General features: G+C 36.7%; 1 protein-coding gene across 1 annotated transcript; it reads left to right on the top strand.

Moving 5' to 3' along the window:
- Positions 1 to 5,151: 5,151 nt before the first annotated feature.
- LOC142336787 (synaptic vesicle 2-related protein-like) lies at positions 5,152 to 10,329 on the top strand. The gene is made up of 3 exons (XM_075385705.1): positions 5,152 to 5,814; positions 9,109 to 9,271; positions 9,444 to 10,329. The coding sequence occupies exons 1-3, from the start codon at positions 5,322 to 5,324 to the stop codon at positions 10,294 to 10,296; spliced, it is 1,509 nt and encodes a 502-aa protein (XP_075241820.1). The 5' UTR covers positions 5,152 to 5,321; the 3' UTR covers positions 10,297 to 10,329.
- Positions 10,330 to 14,678: the final 4,349 nt, after the last annotated feature.

The following is a 14,678-nucleotide window of genomic DNA, read 5'->3' as shown; positions in this document are numbered from 1 at the left end:
CGCTTTACTCATAATAAATTAACACTCGCCGGGCATGATCCTCTCTTATTTAACCAGTCATATATTTCGCATAACTCAAATGCCTTATTTGCAACTCACACTAGTAATCACTAAATTAAATCCAAACTCGTGTCGCATAATACAAATACTATAAATACACCACTACAAATTGAGCCTCAAATAGCACTTTTTAAGACACAAAACACCGGAAAGGCGTCAATCGCTTTCCGAAACCAGCATAAATTCACTGAATTAAGACACTTTAACTTGTCAATCACAAATAAGCCTCAAATTTCTCCCCTAATTAGCACTCAAAAGTCACATAGCTTAAATAATTCACGTGCCCAATTGGTAAACAACAGAAAGTCGCTTTTTGCCCAAACTCTCTCTGAAATTCAGTTGTCTTCCTCTTCTTCAATTAGTTACATTGAAAACTCAACAATCTCATCAAAAATGAGCCAACAAGTGTCCGCAATGAAAGACAAATCAACCTCAAATCGTTCAAGCCGAACTTCACCGCGCATTTCTTTCACGGACAATGCAACCCCAAACAGGCCTCGCCAAACCTCATTGCATTCAATCATCAGCACCCCGCTCACCGATAGCCCTCAAGTCCTCTCCTTTGAAAAGTAGTTGGCAAGGTCTTTAATGAAGGACTAATAGCATCCCTAACGAGCAAAGATGCAGTGCTCAAAGAAGTCAGGGACTGCATCATCCGCTCTGACGAGTAACGCTTAAAAGCATTGAACATCTACCTGCACAGCTGATGGCGGGACCTGCACGTAAGCAGTGGTTGTGTGTGCATGGACGAGAAGGTGGCAATCCCCAGCGCCCTAAAGGTTGCACTTATTGAAGACCTTCACGCAAGTCACCCGGGTAGCTGGGGGATGGTGTGTATGGCCCAGCATTGCTGGTGGCCATACATGAACCGCGACCTCTTGGTCCGAGCAATAGAGTGCAAATCTTGCACTGACATTGGTAAAAATTTAAAATCTATATTTCCTGCAAAGGAATCTCAAGCTCATAAACCATGTATAGTCTCAAACCAAGAGATACAAAAAGACTATGCAGGACCTATAAATAATGAGAGAGACCGTGAAACTTACACTTTAACATGTATTGATAGATTTTCCAAATATCCTTCTGCTGAAATTTCTGATAATGCAAATGCTTCCAATGTCATTAAATTTTTAGATAATTATATAAATATTCATGGAGTTCCTCTCGCATTACGAATAGATCAAGCTCGCTGCCTCATAGGGAACCAAAAAACTGTACTAAAAATAGTATCACTCTAATACTAGCTCCAGCAAACGATCATCGAGCAATAGGTTTAGTAGAACGATTCATTAGTACAAATAAACAACGCTTCGCATGTATAAAAGAAGCAAATAAAGAATTAAAATCGTTCACCATTAAAGCGGCAATTAAATCAATCATCTACCAGCTCCGCATATGTAAACATAAAACTACTAAACTTTCGCCATTCGAATCACACTTTGGGCGACAAGCCAATACTCCGCTTAGCAACATAAATACTAAACAACAATCTTCTGATTTAAGTTCTAAAAAAATTTCAAATGTTTATTTAGACTAAGAGACGGTCACACCCAATGAGTTGTTACCAGAAGAACATTGGGAGAAAAATCGTAGTGACGATAAAAATGAAGAGAATATGTGCAAGGCCACAAAGGACGCTTATTTCCGCGAACGACTTGCAGGCGACAATGAGTCACGTTTCCTGCACACAACAAAAGAACATCGTCCCATACCCCTCAAGGAACACACAGTGCAACTCAATATCGCTCGTAAGAAACATCCCAATAGACGCTCGAAAAAGAACCTCGACGGGCTTTACGAAATGTTAGCCCCAGGATCTGTGGTGCAAAAGACTGACCAGTATACATCAGTGATTCGTGAATCTGGGAAGCTGGAAGTCACTGTCAGGAATAGTGATATCGCCAAATTCGGCACCCACGATGAGAGAAAAACGCAATTGATGGAATATGTAAATCGTAGAGGGCCACGTGTACACGAAAAATCAACGGAGGCCAAAAGTCTGAGCCATACAAAAGAATTCACGCGAATTCAGAAAGACGACTGAAAGATGAAACATCGTAAGCGTGACACGGGAAGTTGAGTCTCATCGAACAAATCGAATTTTGCTGGCGCATTGCGGGTACGAATGCCAAAAGTGCCGGCACAACCTCGAACCGCCCGAGACATCATCGCAATCAGAAATCAATCCCGATCAACAAAATATTACTTCTGAAGTAATAATAGCACCTCCCCCAACAGGCCAAATTTCGGAATTAATTATACCCTCTACTTTGGCAACAGTAGAAGCATTGCGCCAATTTCGCCTGCGTACAACAAAAAGGACACGAAAGAGCCCGAACTATTACGTGTGTGATAATGAAGATTCAAACCCGCAGGAAACGCCGTGCAGGTGACGTAGCGTCTGTACAGCCTTCAGCGATACAAACGATTTTGGACACTGCGATTCGAGTAGAGCCAATTCCAAATCCAATCCCCTCGCCAGTCATAGAAGAGGTATCGCCTACTGACCCCGGCATTCGGCCAGCAGATCAGAGTTTTCCAGATGAGCGAATATTTGATGAGGAGGATATGCAAACAGAACTCTGAATGTTTAAAACTCCATATTTTATTACTTTTGACTAGCTGTGATAACCAGTAAATATATTGTTGATATCTATTAAACCGGTGAATAATTATTAAATACCATATTACCATATTAAATTCCATATTATGCAATTTTAATTTTCAATAAAAATGGAGAAATGTTGTACATAATCATTTTGTTTGGTGCAGTAAAACTATTATACGATGTACTTATTTAATGCTGTACCTAATCTTGAAGGCCGTATCATAAAGTCATTTTAAGTTCAGTGTCTACCAATTTTAATTCACACATTATGTCTGTTGCCCAAATTCCCGCTCTGGGAATTATGTGTTCACATTTAGTTATGACTTCTGAGTTGCTAACTGTTATAACTTTTCATTCTCTTAGTTTTTCAATTCGAGAACAGTTACTTAATTTATCTTATTTCTTGTCAACCGTACTTTACTATCTGAGTAAAATAGACAAGTGTCAGGCAGACGATTCGCTAAGCAAATTCATTTACAAAACATCGTTAAGTGCACTTGCCCAATGAATAAACGAAACATAAATTTTAATTATGATTCGCACTGCAAGTTCAAGTACACAATATTGTTTGTGTACGACATGTTCAACTGCGAAAAGTTTGACTTTGGAAATTCAAAAACTGTTTTTCTACATGTTAATTCAAAATTTCGTGGACACCGACAACTGAGGGCTAACAAAGGATATGACTGGGGTTAAAACTCCTTTTCAGAAATTGGAAACAAAGTACCCAGAAGTTTTTAAAACTCTGGACTAAAGATTAGAAGTTATTGGTTGTATCAAGATAAAATGTTGTAAGTTCAATTCTAACCGAAATAATTTCGAAAATTAGATGCATGTAGTCAATGACAAGTTAAATTACTTTGTAAACTTTTTATAAGTATAAAAGTATAAAGTACAAAGTATAATGTACTTTTAAGTAAACCTGACGAAAAACACAAAGTTGGAAAACGCTTGTTTTTTGACCAATTAAATTTCCATTGGCAATTCATTTTTCTCCGCAGCGTTAATTACAATGTTTATCAACAAGGGAAAGGTTTTAGAGCTTTTTATACTTGTTGCCAGATAACTTTTTCAAGCGAGTAATTTTTTTTGCAAAACACTCAGCACATTTTGATTTAAAATAAATTTACTCTACACATATAATGCAACTAATTGATTCTAGTGCTAATTTAGTAAAAATATTGTTTTTCGTATTCTAGATTTTGTTTCATATTTTGAATTTCTGCTCGTTGAAAATAATTGTTTTAAATCAAAATTAGTACAGTTTCCGCGCAAACAAAGGTCTTTAACTTAAAAATTCATTAAATGTCAGTTTAAAAAAACATTTAACCGAAAGCAATTTTGAAGAAATATTGAAGATCGGATCGGGAAAATTTTGTTTTCAACTTATTTGACAGTAGAACAAAACTACTTTGCAAAAAACTCCTATATGAAAGCATTTATAAAAGAGGAAAATTGAATTAGAAAGAACAATTTAAAGTCCATTTTTGTTAAACTCCTATATGAAAGCATTTATAAAAAAGAGAAAAATTGAATTAGAAAGAACAATTTAAAGTCCAATTTTGTTAAAATCCTATATGAAAGCATTTAAAAAAGAGAAAAATTGAATTAGAAGGAACAATTTAAAGTCCAATTTTGTCTATTTAAAGTCAATTTTGGTTATACTTGATGGCATAACTCAATCTCGTGAAATTCATCATCCAGACATCAATTATCAATCTAATTTACCTCAGATGACGCGATTGGTAACTTTGTGGTTGTTGTTTACCCAGAATAAAAACCCCGTGTGATCTTTAATTATTACCACCACCATATACAAATCATATATGATATTGTATGGCAACCGAGTTTTGCATGATTGTCAAACCAGGATGTAAAAATTAATACTTCTGGTTATCATTCAAATTTGGGCATCCTGAAAACCTTGTGTAGAATTTAGGAATCGTCGCATTTCATTGAAACAAATCTTTACTTGTCGACCAGATCATAGTGGTAAAGGGGTAGAACTCCTCAGAATACAAAATAGGTATTATTTTCATTCAATTTTTCGCGAAAAAAGTTTGAAAAATGTGGTGTTTACTGTAATTTTTCGGGCTCTATAGAACATCATCAACATAGCTGGTGTAAATTAAACCAAAAAAATCACCATAACTGACTTTTGCTGAAACTAAACTGGAACAAGGCAAAACATCTTGTACGTACTCGTTTGAACTTGATTTATAAAAACTCAAGTTAAACGAACTTAAAAGACAAAAATAATTGGTTATACAGAATATTTATATAATATGATTATGCGTTGCTCGAAACGATAAAGGTATATTAAACTTTATTCGAAAGCTCTGAGGACAATTATAAAATAAGTTACTAGAGTTAACTTAAATAAAAATAGATTTAGTTGAAAAATCAGCGCCAATCTTCTTCATACTCGTAAAAACCGACAACTTAGTTCAAAATCATTAGTTGGTGGCAAACTTTTGCATAAAAAAATTTACGTTTTACAATTGTAATTCATTTTACAATTCGTTTTAATGATGAATTGCTATAGCTAATCTACGTGAAAATTGAGAACTTAATCAAGAGAGAAACCGAAACTCCAATTCTGAACAAAATTGTTATAGTATTTCTTTTATTTTTATTTTATCTCATTATCATAATGTCTGGCGAAGAACCGACCAGAGAACTTTTGAGCGAACCCGACGAAATGACCCCTTATGGCTCTATAAGCAACAAACCGGAACCCAAAACTGACGAACCCTCATTCGAACTACTTTCGGAAGACGGGCCTTATACGACGACCCAAATCATAGAAGCAATCGGTCTGGGCAAATCGCAGTATCTAATGATGACGATTCTATTCTTCGGGTTCTTCTCGGAAGTTTCTGAAACTTCGCTAATGCCCATTTTGTCAACTCGTCTTTACGTAGAGTTCGAGTTGACTTCGTCACTCGAGTCGGCCATGGGGGCCGCGTCGTTTGCGGGTTTTGCTGTGGGTTATGTTTTGTGGGGTGCAATTGCGGACAAAATTGGAAGGAGGCCGGCGTTGATTTTGAGTCACTGTTGGGTTCTGTTTTGGGCTATTATGTGTGCAATAGCGCCTACAGTGGGTTGGTTGATAGCATTCAGGCTCATTTACTCGCTTGCAGGAGGTTAGTGATTCTCGTCACGGCCGGCGGCCATTTGTAAATCATTTTTTTGCCTCATTAAAATTGAGCCACATCACCCCAGGTTGAGGTGCCATCCGGAAGTGACATCTTATCAGACCATCCCACGCCAAGGTGTCGACTGATCAGGCTGAAGTGCGCTCGAAATAGCTTGTGCGCTCGGAGTGCGCTCAAAACTGTCTCTGATCAGACCTTTACAGACGGAAGTGACCTCTGATCAGGCTAAAATCAGACCATTGTCCAGAGGATTGTGCGCTCAACATTACTCCTGATCAGACCATTGTGCGCTTGAATCCGCCTCTGCTCACACCAAGCCAGATTGAAATGGCCTCTGATCAGACCATGACCCTCCGTCCGGAAGTGACCTCTGATCAGAGCATTCCCAGATCGAAGTGACCTCTGATCATAGTATTGTGCGCCCGAAAAAAATTCCAGACCCTGTAATTTTGGTGTGGAAACACACCGTGTGCGTGGGACTTGGGTCTGATCAGAGGGCACTTCCGTCTGGCACCTCAAACTGGGACCCACAGCACAAATGGTACAAAAGGGTCGTCTTAGTTTTTCTCTAAAACAAAGAATAGCATTCACTATTGATGGGATTGTTTTCGATTAAGACGCCTACGAAGAAAAGAGATTTAATTATGAAAAAATAAAAGCTGCGTGTTCACAACCAAATAATTCCTCGAGTTCCATTTTTGCCAATTTTTCAAGAGTTACTACAATTAAGGAAAGTTTAAGTAAAACCAATGAAGGTAGAAGGAACTGGTTTGAAAAAGAGTTCTGAGGCAGCAACTTTCTCTACCGAAGGAAAAAATCAAAGAAATTTCACAATCTTAGTTAAGAGATCTTTTCTGGCTGTGATCAGTGCGTTAAAAATTGACCCAATTTCCTGAATCAAGTATTTGTTTTTTTGATTTACGCTTAGCTGTCTATTAAAAAAGGCTTGGTCTGAAGTTCGATTCAGTTAATGTGCAAAACATTTTTCGCAGGAAGTTAAAATATTTCCATTGTAACTGCGCAACTGGAAAAATATTTCCAGAAATAATCCAGATCAATTCAAAAAAAAATCTGAAATCGATGCTCCATAGGTCATCAAGTAGGCAAAAAATCAAATGAAATGTTTTACGGAAAATAATTAAAGGAAAGATATCTCCAATTTGGAAATCTTGCTTGCGTGGCCAACATTCGAACTAATTGGCTAAAGTAGAAAAATTCTAAACAAATGGTTTCGTCGAAAAGAATGTACACGCCGCAGAGCATTCCTTTGCTGTTATAGCAGGACTCAAATTGGTGAAAGCGTTGTTACTCGCGCTTGTTTTTTATAGGGCCCTTTCACTAAAAATTCACTGACGAAATAACTATATTGGGCTGAAACTATGTACCCGGATCTTAGTCCCAGAGTGAATCAGCGCTGAATCATAGAATTTCAATTCTTGGATAATGCTACGGCCATAATCTGATATCGTCAATTTTTTATTCTGACAAGAAAAAAATTCAGAGAATAATGTTTCATCGCACTGAAAAAACTGAACAGTATTAATTTCACTTTTGACTTTTTAGGGTCAGCGTTTCCTAGAATCCTGATTTAGGACTGGGCATGATGTCTCAAGGGCGAAAATATCCTCTTGAGTTTGCTGACTTTTTTGGAAAAAAATAACAGGAAACAGTAAATTTTGTTCATAGAGGTATATAAAAGCTGGACAAGATATCAATTTAACAAAAACGAAAAATTGCTATCAGGGAATCAAATTATTATCATCTAAAAGAAGTGACGTTTATGTGATAAAGATCACAAAGATAAAAACTGAATGTCTGGTGTTTTTATTAAAATCTTTTTCATCTAAAAACAAATGGTAATAGCAAATGATCTTTTCAGCAGTCGACCTCTCTTAAATTTAGTTTATCTCCCGTAGTTTGCATTTATTGGTCTCAATTTCTGCCTCATCGTTTATAATAATCATTATCATATTTTGTTTGTCGATCCAATTAATCGAGATCCATTCGAATTTCAATGCCCTGTTCATATTTCCTTTTCGTCCGTATCTGTGGACGGAATGATGGATTGGTAACTGAACACACCATTTGCAACCTGCCAGCTAGTGAGTAGCTGTCCAGTCCTGTCCAGTTAACTCAACCTCCCTTGTGGGTGTAAATACATCATCGACACAAACTTCAAAAAGAGTGTCATGGTTCAATCAAACAGATTTTAGCTCAATCAAATCAATGTTTAGTTTGAAACTGCATAGCTGAATTTTTCGTGAAACTATAGGAAAAAAATGCTGGGATTGTTTCAGGGATTAATCATTCAAAAAATTGTCTTTCTGTTTGAGTGGCCAATTAATCGTATCAATATAAACTTTACTTAAAACGCTTCCAGAAAAAATAACATTCCTTAAATGTAAGAAATTCCCTAATCTTACAAATTAACATGAATGCTTTTTATGGAGCAGGGACCTTAGTCTGATTAGTAAAATTACATTGTCTACAGTCTATAGAAATTGACATTTACTTTAATATATTATTATACAATCCCAATTGAATTAAATTCAATTAAATTTTGTTGAATGATTAGTTACACAAATTTGACACAGAATACGGAAGTTGAAATACAAAAATTTCTCCAACACGGAAAAACCAAAGAAAAAATTCTCCACAAATGGTTGTCTATGAGGTGGTATCGAATAATTGACTTTTGAAATAACTTATTTTAACCTTTTAATAAGCTTAACGCAAACTTTTTATGATAAACTCCTAGCCCCTTACATTGTGCCTCTCCAAACAATTTTAAAATAACAAACTTCATTAAAGCCAGAAGAACTATCAGTCGGCAGAACACCACGCGTGAGATTGCAATAGCTCTCACCTCTGATAAGTTGGAGTATATAAAAAGAGGAGTAAAAAATTAAAAGCGAATTTAAAAAAAATAAAAACTTATAAAAAAAAGTTTATTGAAATTATTCAAAATGTTGTTAAAATGAATAAAGAAGTTTTAACTCAAAAATGGAGACGTAATGTAATTCTAAATTGACTAAACTTTGCAATGTGGTTTATTTCATTTCATCATTTCGAAATGAAATTAACCACATTACGTTGTCAATGTCGGAAAAATCGAGTATAAGTAATAGATGATGTCACGTACCTTCACAGCCCACGTTTTAGCATTAAAGTTGTAAACGAGTGTGAAAATTAGTTACAATAAGCGATTTTAGTTCAAATTTGCTTCAAAGTTTACCATTTTCCCACGGAGTCGACTCTGTATCAGTTCTGATAAAATTTCAGGTGTGTACAGTTTGATGATTCCGTTCTACTACGAGTATTTAGCACCAGAGTACAGATACATTGGCTTTGTAAGTGGAAATGGATTCGGGGCTGCAGTTGGTCGACTTTTTCCAGTCATTATGGCCATTTTTATCCTGGACGAGGAAACTGAGAATATTTGGAGGTATGTAAATATAAAATACACAACGACCCCCCCCCATACACACACACACACGCTTGAAGCTAATCCATTAAACATTCTGCCATTTCTTTTAAAAAATCAATCAATTTTTCAAACGAAGTTAATTTTTTAGTTTAAACTATTATCAACTTTTTAACTTTTTTCTCCTTTTCAGATACTATCTTCTAGCCTGCGCTACCCCATTCCTTGTTTTCATTCCCCTCGCCTTTCTTTTTCTGGAGGAATCACCTCGGTATTTAGTCAACAAAGGAAACACGGAAAGAGCATTGAAGACTTTACAACGAATGGCAAAAATGAACGGGAAAACACTTCCCGAAAATTTAAAACTAATCCAAGAAACCGAAAGCGGAGATTCGGAGAAACAAACTTCCTTTATCCAAAAAATTAAGATAGCAATAAGCGATCCAGACATTACGCGAGGATTTCTTTGCATATTAGCCATTGGAATTGCGTCTAAATACATTGGGTACGGTTTGGGTTTTGTGAGAACAGAACTTATCTTCAAAGACGGAGACGAAAATTCTTACTGTGGGGGTGAACGAAATTCGAATTATTATTTACAAACATCAGATTACCTCAAATTGATCTACATCCAATTAGCCGAATGTGTTCCCTCATTTGTGCTGATTCCGGCATTGAAGTACAATTTATCCGTGAGAACTTCAAATTTATTAGCGTACGGGTTAGCGTTTTTCCTTCTTTGTTTTTTGTATCTTTGCCCGACCCTCGAATGGGCTTTGTCACTCGTGACGATTTCTCGAGTTGCAATCGAACCCGGACAAGTTATTATGCTAGTCGGGCTTTCGGCTTTGCTACCCACCAAAGTCCGAAGTACGATGTTCGGCTTGGCTAATTTCATCATGTTCCTGTACTTGCCAGCTATTCCATACCTAACTCAGTTTCTGGCTAAGGAGAATCAAGATTACGTAACTACAGTGACGTTGATATTTGTGGCACTTGGAGTTATCGGCGCTTTTATGACTCCTAAAAAATTGTACAGTAACTAGTTTAAATTTGTATAGATTGTTTCAATTTGTTTCGCGAAGAAAAGAGAATTTAGTATTGAATTGAGAAAAAAATGGAATTTAAAAAGTGATCAAGTCTTATAATTAGACGGGAAATGAATCAAGGACTAGCGAAAAAGGAAAATAATTAGATAACAAAATAATCTAAAAAAACCGCGAATTGTTAGCCAGGACCTATTTGTCATAAAATTTCACAGCTGAACCATGAAAAAAAAAACAAGCTGGATTTTTACACTGAGCATGAATCTGTTAATGTCATATTTTTCTATTTACAGTCTGGCTGTAAAACTTAAAGTGACTCATCCGTCTGCTTTTATCTTAGCATAGCAAATTACCGCATGCTTTCAATCTGAGCAGCTCTAATTACCGCATGTCCTCTATATGCGCAGCGATAATTACCGCATGTCTTCTATATGCGCAACTATAATAACCGCATGTCCTCAACCTGAGCAGATTGTTTACACGCCGCAATTCTCTCTCTCTCTCTTTCTCTCTTCCTTTCTCTCTCTCTCTCTCTCTCTCTCTCTTAAAACGCGCGGGGACAACATTTACGGGTAATGGTCCTTTCGAGTATACGAGCAACATGGCGCGTAAGGAGATAAATTTCCTTAGCTTCCAATGCCATTAACGGCAGCTCGTTTTCTTTCCATTGCAACATGATCGTCCACTGAAATAACTTTAACGAGATCCACGTACCCGTGGCAAAAATCTATCAAGGGGTCTATGAGGAGGAGTGGCACCGGCGACGCATCAACACATGTGATAACGGACTCATGAATGTCCAATTTGACTTTTCGTTTTCGATTAGCAAACAATACACAGACGCATACAATTCACAAACAGACAGCAAAAAACAATTTTCAATCAAATCTGGAAAACACACATGAAGACCGTTGAGTCTAATATTCAGACACTGGAAAAAGATAAACTGAAAAAGACTGATAAACACTGGTATTGACACCCCACGGGCGAAGCCCGAAGCTTGTACTACTACTACTACTACTACTTCCACTACACAACAACTAATTCTGACTCTCGCTTCAAACTCCGCCTTCGCCTCCGCCTCCGCGATCTCCGATCTCCGCCTCCGACCTCCGCCACCAAACTCCACCGACCTCCGACCTCCGCCTCCGACCTCCGCCTCCAACTCCACCGCAAACATGTAAATGCAGCAATATATAGTATAGTTGGAGCTAGAATTGCTTTTGAGAGTATCGCCATTTTAAATACCTTAAGCATGATGTCAGTTATTCGAATTTTTTTAAAACTTGCTATGTTCTTTGTATGTACAGTCTGATGATGTGAGACGTTCTGTGCAGTGTTCACCAATAATGTAAATGAGGCTGCGAAGAAGAGGGACAGACTGGGATGTTTGTTAATCGACTCTGGGCAAACTGGCAGAAGTATTTACACTTCTATTTGACTGGTTAAGTAATGGTTACTATTGAAAGTCGATGATACAGCGCTGAAACTCACTGTGAGGAAGGTCCGGGAAGACAATTTCCAACGTGGAATTCAATGAGCTGTTTGAAACATTTTAGTAAAATAAATAATAAATAAATATTTAAATCTCAGCTCACAGACATCCCATTCCAGTTCACTCCAAACTTCGGTAAAAGTTAGTTTTTAGGCAATTTAGACGGTTAAGACATTTATGCTGAAACGATAAATGGATACAATTTTAATTATAAAACGCGTGAACGGGTCTAGGAAATAAACCCCCACGGAAAAGAAAACACAATTTTAGATAGCAAATAAACCCCCACGGAAATTAACCCCCATTTCAAATTTGGCCGTGATAATTTATTCGGTTGTGATAGTTTCATATCAAGTCCCATGGGCCGCTAAGGCACGGTCATGGCCCGCGAGGCATGGTCAAACGCTCTAAATGCTCAGCTCGTTACCAGTAAAGGGGTTTATTTCCGTGGGGGTTCATTTCCTATCTAATTATAAGTGGATTTTTTTCCCGTGGTTTTTTCCGAAGCCTGCGTGAACTATGCACGCATTGATATTGTTGGACGAGTGAAAAAATTCAGTTCTGTCGTCCATTAGATCTAGTTTCAATTTTTAGGTTTGCTGTCCATTGATATTATCTTTTTATGCGAATCCTGTTTTTAGTATACATCGCAGGACAACCTAAAAAAAAGGTTGGTGATTACTCTACTAAGTCCGTAAGTAGATACCTTAATGGTGAGTAGTATGGTAAGATACCAGCTTAATGTCCAGTAGATACCTCTAATGGTACCTAAATAAATAGGCGATCTCTGAAAAATTACTCAACGTTGAGCGCAGAAATGAGAAAATAAAATTTAGGGTATCTTCTGTCACGAGACCATCAAACTATGGGCCCTTTCCGCAAAATTTGGATGCCTTCAGTTGAAAAATTAAAAATTCCAGCTGCCGAAAGGATAGAAATTGATCGCAGATTGCTAAAAATAGAGAATTTGAAACGTGTACTTTGACATAAGTGTGCATTATTGTTTTTTTATTTAAGGTTTACTAAAACTTTTCCAAATTGGAACACTTTTGAAAAGTCTTAATTATATCACATCAATTTTGTTTGAAGTCAATCACTAGCTCACACTGCAAATGCAATCACTTTTTAGAAGAAATTTTATCTTCTTACGATTTACTCTGTGGACAGTCATAGTTTGTTGAAATCCGTATTATGAAATTTCATTGGACCAGTTTTAGTTTTCAATTATCAGCCAGATCTCCGTTTTTGACCCACTCATCCAATTATGTGTTCTTTTGCGTACAAGCAGTAACTGGAGCGCTAAAATTGTCAGTTGAGTTTGAAATTCACATTCTTCCCTTCTATGTTAATATATGATACCTAGATCATTAAAACTAGAAATTTGCTGTTTACAACAGATATCAATATCTCTCAAGAACTCTTAAAATGAAAAAAAAAACATCCAATTCAGAACAAACCCCAAAATAAAGCCAAAAATGGCCGCCATTGATTCCGATAACTCCGATTGGGATTGAAAGAACAGAAAGCGAAAACTGATTAATGTAGGAAAACTTCTTTAAAGTGCGAACTGTCTCAATTTCATTTCGTTGTTAGACAAAATCCTGCCAGTTAATGAGATGATATATGGGCTAGTAGCAATACCAAAAAGCATTAAAGATGGTAACTAAGACTTATGAGAACCAACTTCAAGTAGCTGACATCTAAATTTCGATTGTATGGGTTTCTCCCGTTTCTCTTTTTGATTCCGTGTTTTGATACCGATTCTGTTCATTTTAGATTGCACTGCTGAGCAAATGTTGTTTAAAAGCACTTTGAGCAGAATGAGCGGACCTAGCTTAGAGAAGTCGAAAAGATTTCACGTAAACTGTCGATAAAGCGGCAAAGTGAGTTGAAGGAAATCAATTTTTAGTCGAGGAAGTAAAAACATTGCTGGAAGACTTCCCGAAACGACTCGACTCGGAGTAGAAAACTGACTACCCTAACTCCTAATTGATACCCTAAAAAACCTCCTAATTGATAATGCTAATCAATTTGAAACAATAACACTCGACATTTCAAAGGAAAAGTAACAGACAACAAAAACTGATAAAAGATCAGATTTAAAAATTTTATTTCGAATTGCGGCCCCAGAACAACTACTGGCAAAAAACTTTCGACAGAGTTATTATCAAAAACACTCAGGACACAGTTAATTCTCAGTAAACAACCAAATGCCAATGGACAGAAGAGGCGACAAAATAGTTCATATACAGAAAACCGGGAAAAGGAAAAGAAATGAAGCATAGTGTAGAAAAAAATTCGAGGAAACATTTGAACAAAATTATCCACAACATCAATCTTTTACCAACTGAATTTTTTTACAGCCAAAAAAACAACTCAAAGCAAAAACAGTTATATTGCAAAGCCAACCAAAACAACTAACACAGCTAATTGGAACCACGGAACTCCACAAACGCTATATAAATTGGAGGAAGAAAACAAAAACTGCTAAAAAAGAGTACAACATGTCAAAACGGCAAAAAGGCTCAAAACTGAATCTTAAACATTATTTTTCAATTCAGATGGTCAAAATAACTTACAAAACAGCTTACGCAATATTACAAATTTAGGTAAGCAATACAAGAATCTTTGAAGAGTGAGTTGAAACTAAAAAACTGCTTTCAAACTGCCGCACGTGATCAAAAAACTGTGCTCGCTTAACGAAAATTTTCACACCGACTTTTCACTAGCTCTCTGTAAAATATAGCATGTACAGAATACCACTCTTTTCTATCTGCTCTTCAGCAATTTGACCTATACACTTTGTTTTCACGCATTTCACTTTCTGTTCCAAACACACCAACAAAATTACTGATAAAAAAACGCGCCACCCTCGATTCGTAAAAAC

Source organism: Convolutriloba macropyga, chromosome 3 (genome assembly GCF_964194025.1).
Source record: "Convolutriloba macropyga chromosome 3, txConMacr16.3, whole genome shotgun sequence".
In the NCBI taxonomy this organism is placed as follows: domain Eukaryota; kingdom Metazoa; phylum Xenacoelomorpha; order Acoela; family Convolutidae; genus Convolutriloba; species Convolutriloba macropyga.
The sequence above is the reverse complement of the archived record's forward strand: the minus strand, read 5'-3'. Positions and strand labels throughout refer to the sequence as shown.

Bases quoted from the DNA above. Each gene is read 5' to 3' on its own strand.
- LOC142336787 (XM_075385705.1), top strand. From the start codon at position 5,322: ATGTCTGGCGAAGAACCGACCAGAGAACTTTTGAGCGAACCCGACGAA. The intron at 5,815-9,108 runs GTTAGTGATTCT...ATAAAATTTCAG, and splicing joins CATTTACTCGCTTGCAGGAG to GTGTGTACAGTTTGATGATT. The intron at 9,272-9,443 runs GTATGTAAATAT...TCTCCTTTTCAG, and splicing joins GAAACTGAGAATATTTGGAG to ATACTATCTTCTAGCCTGCG.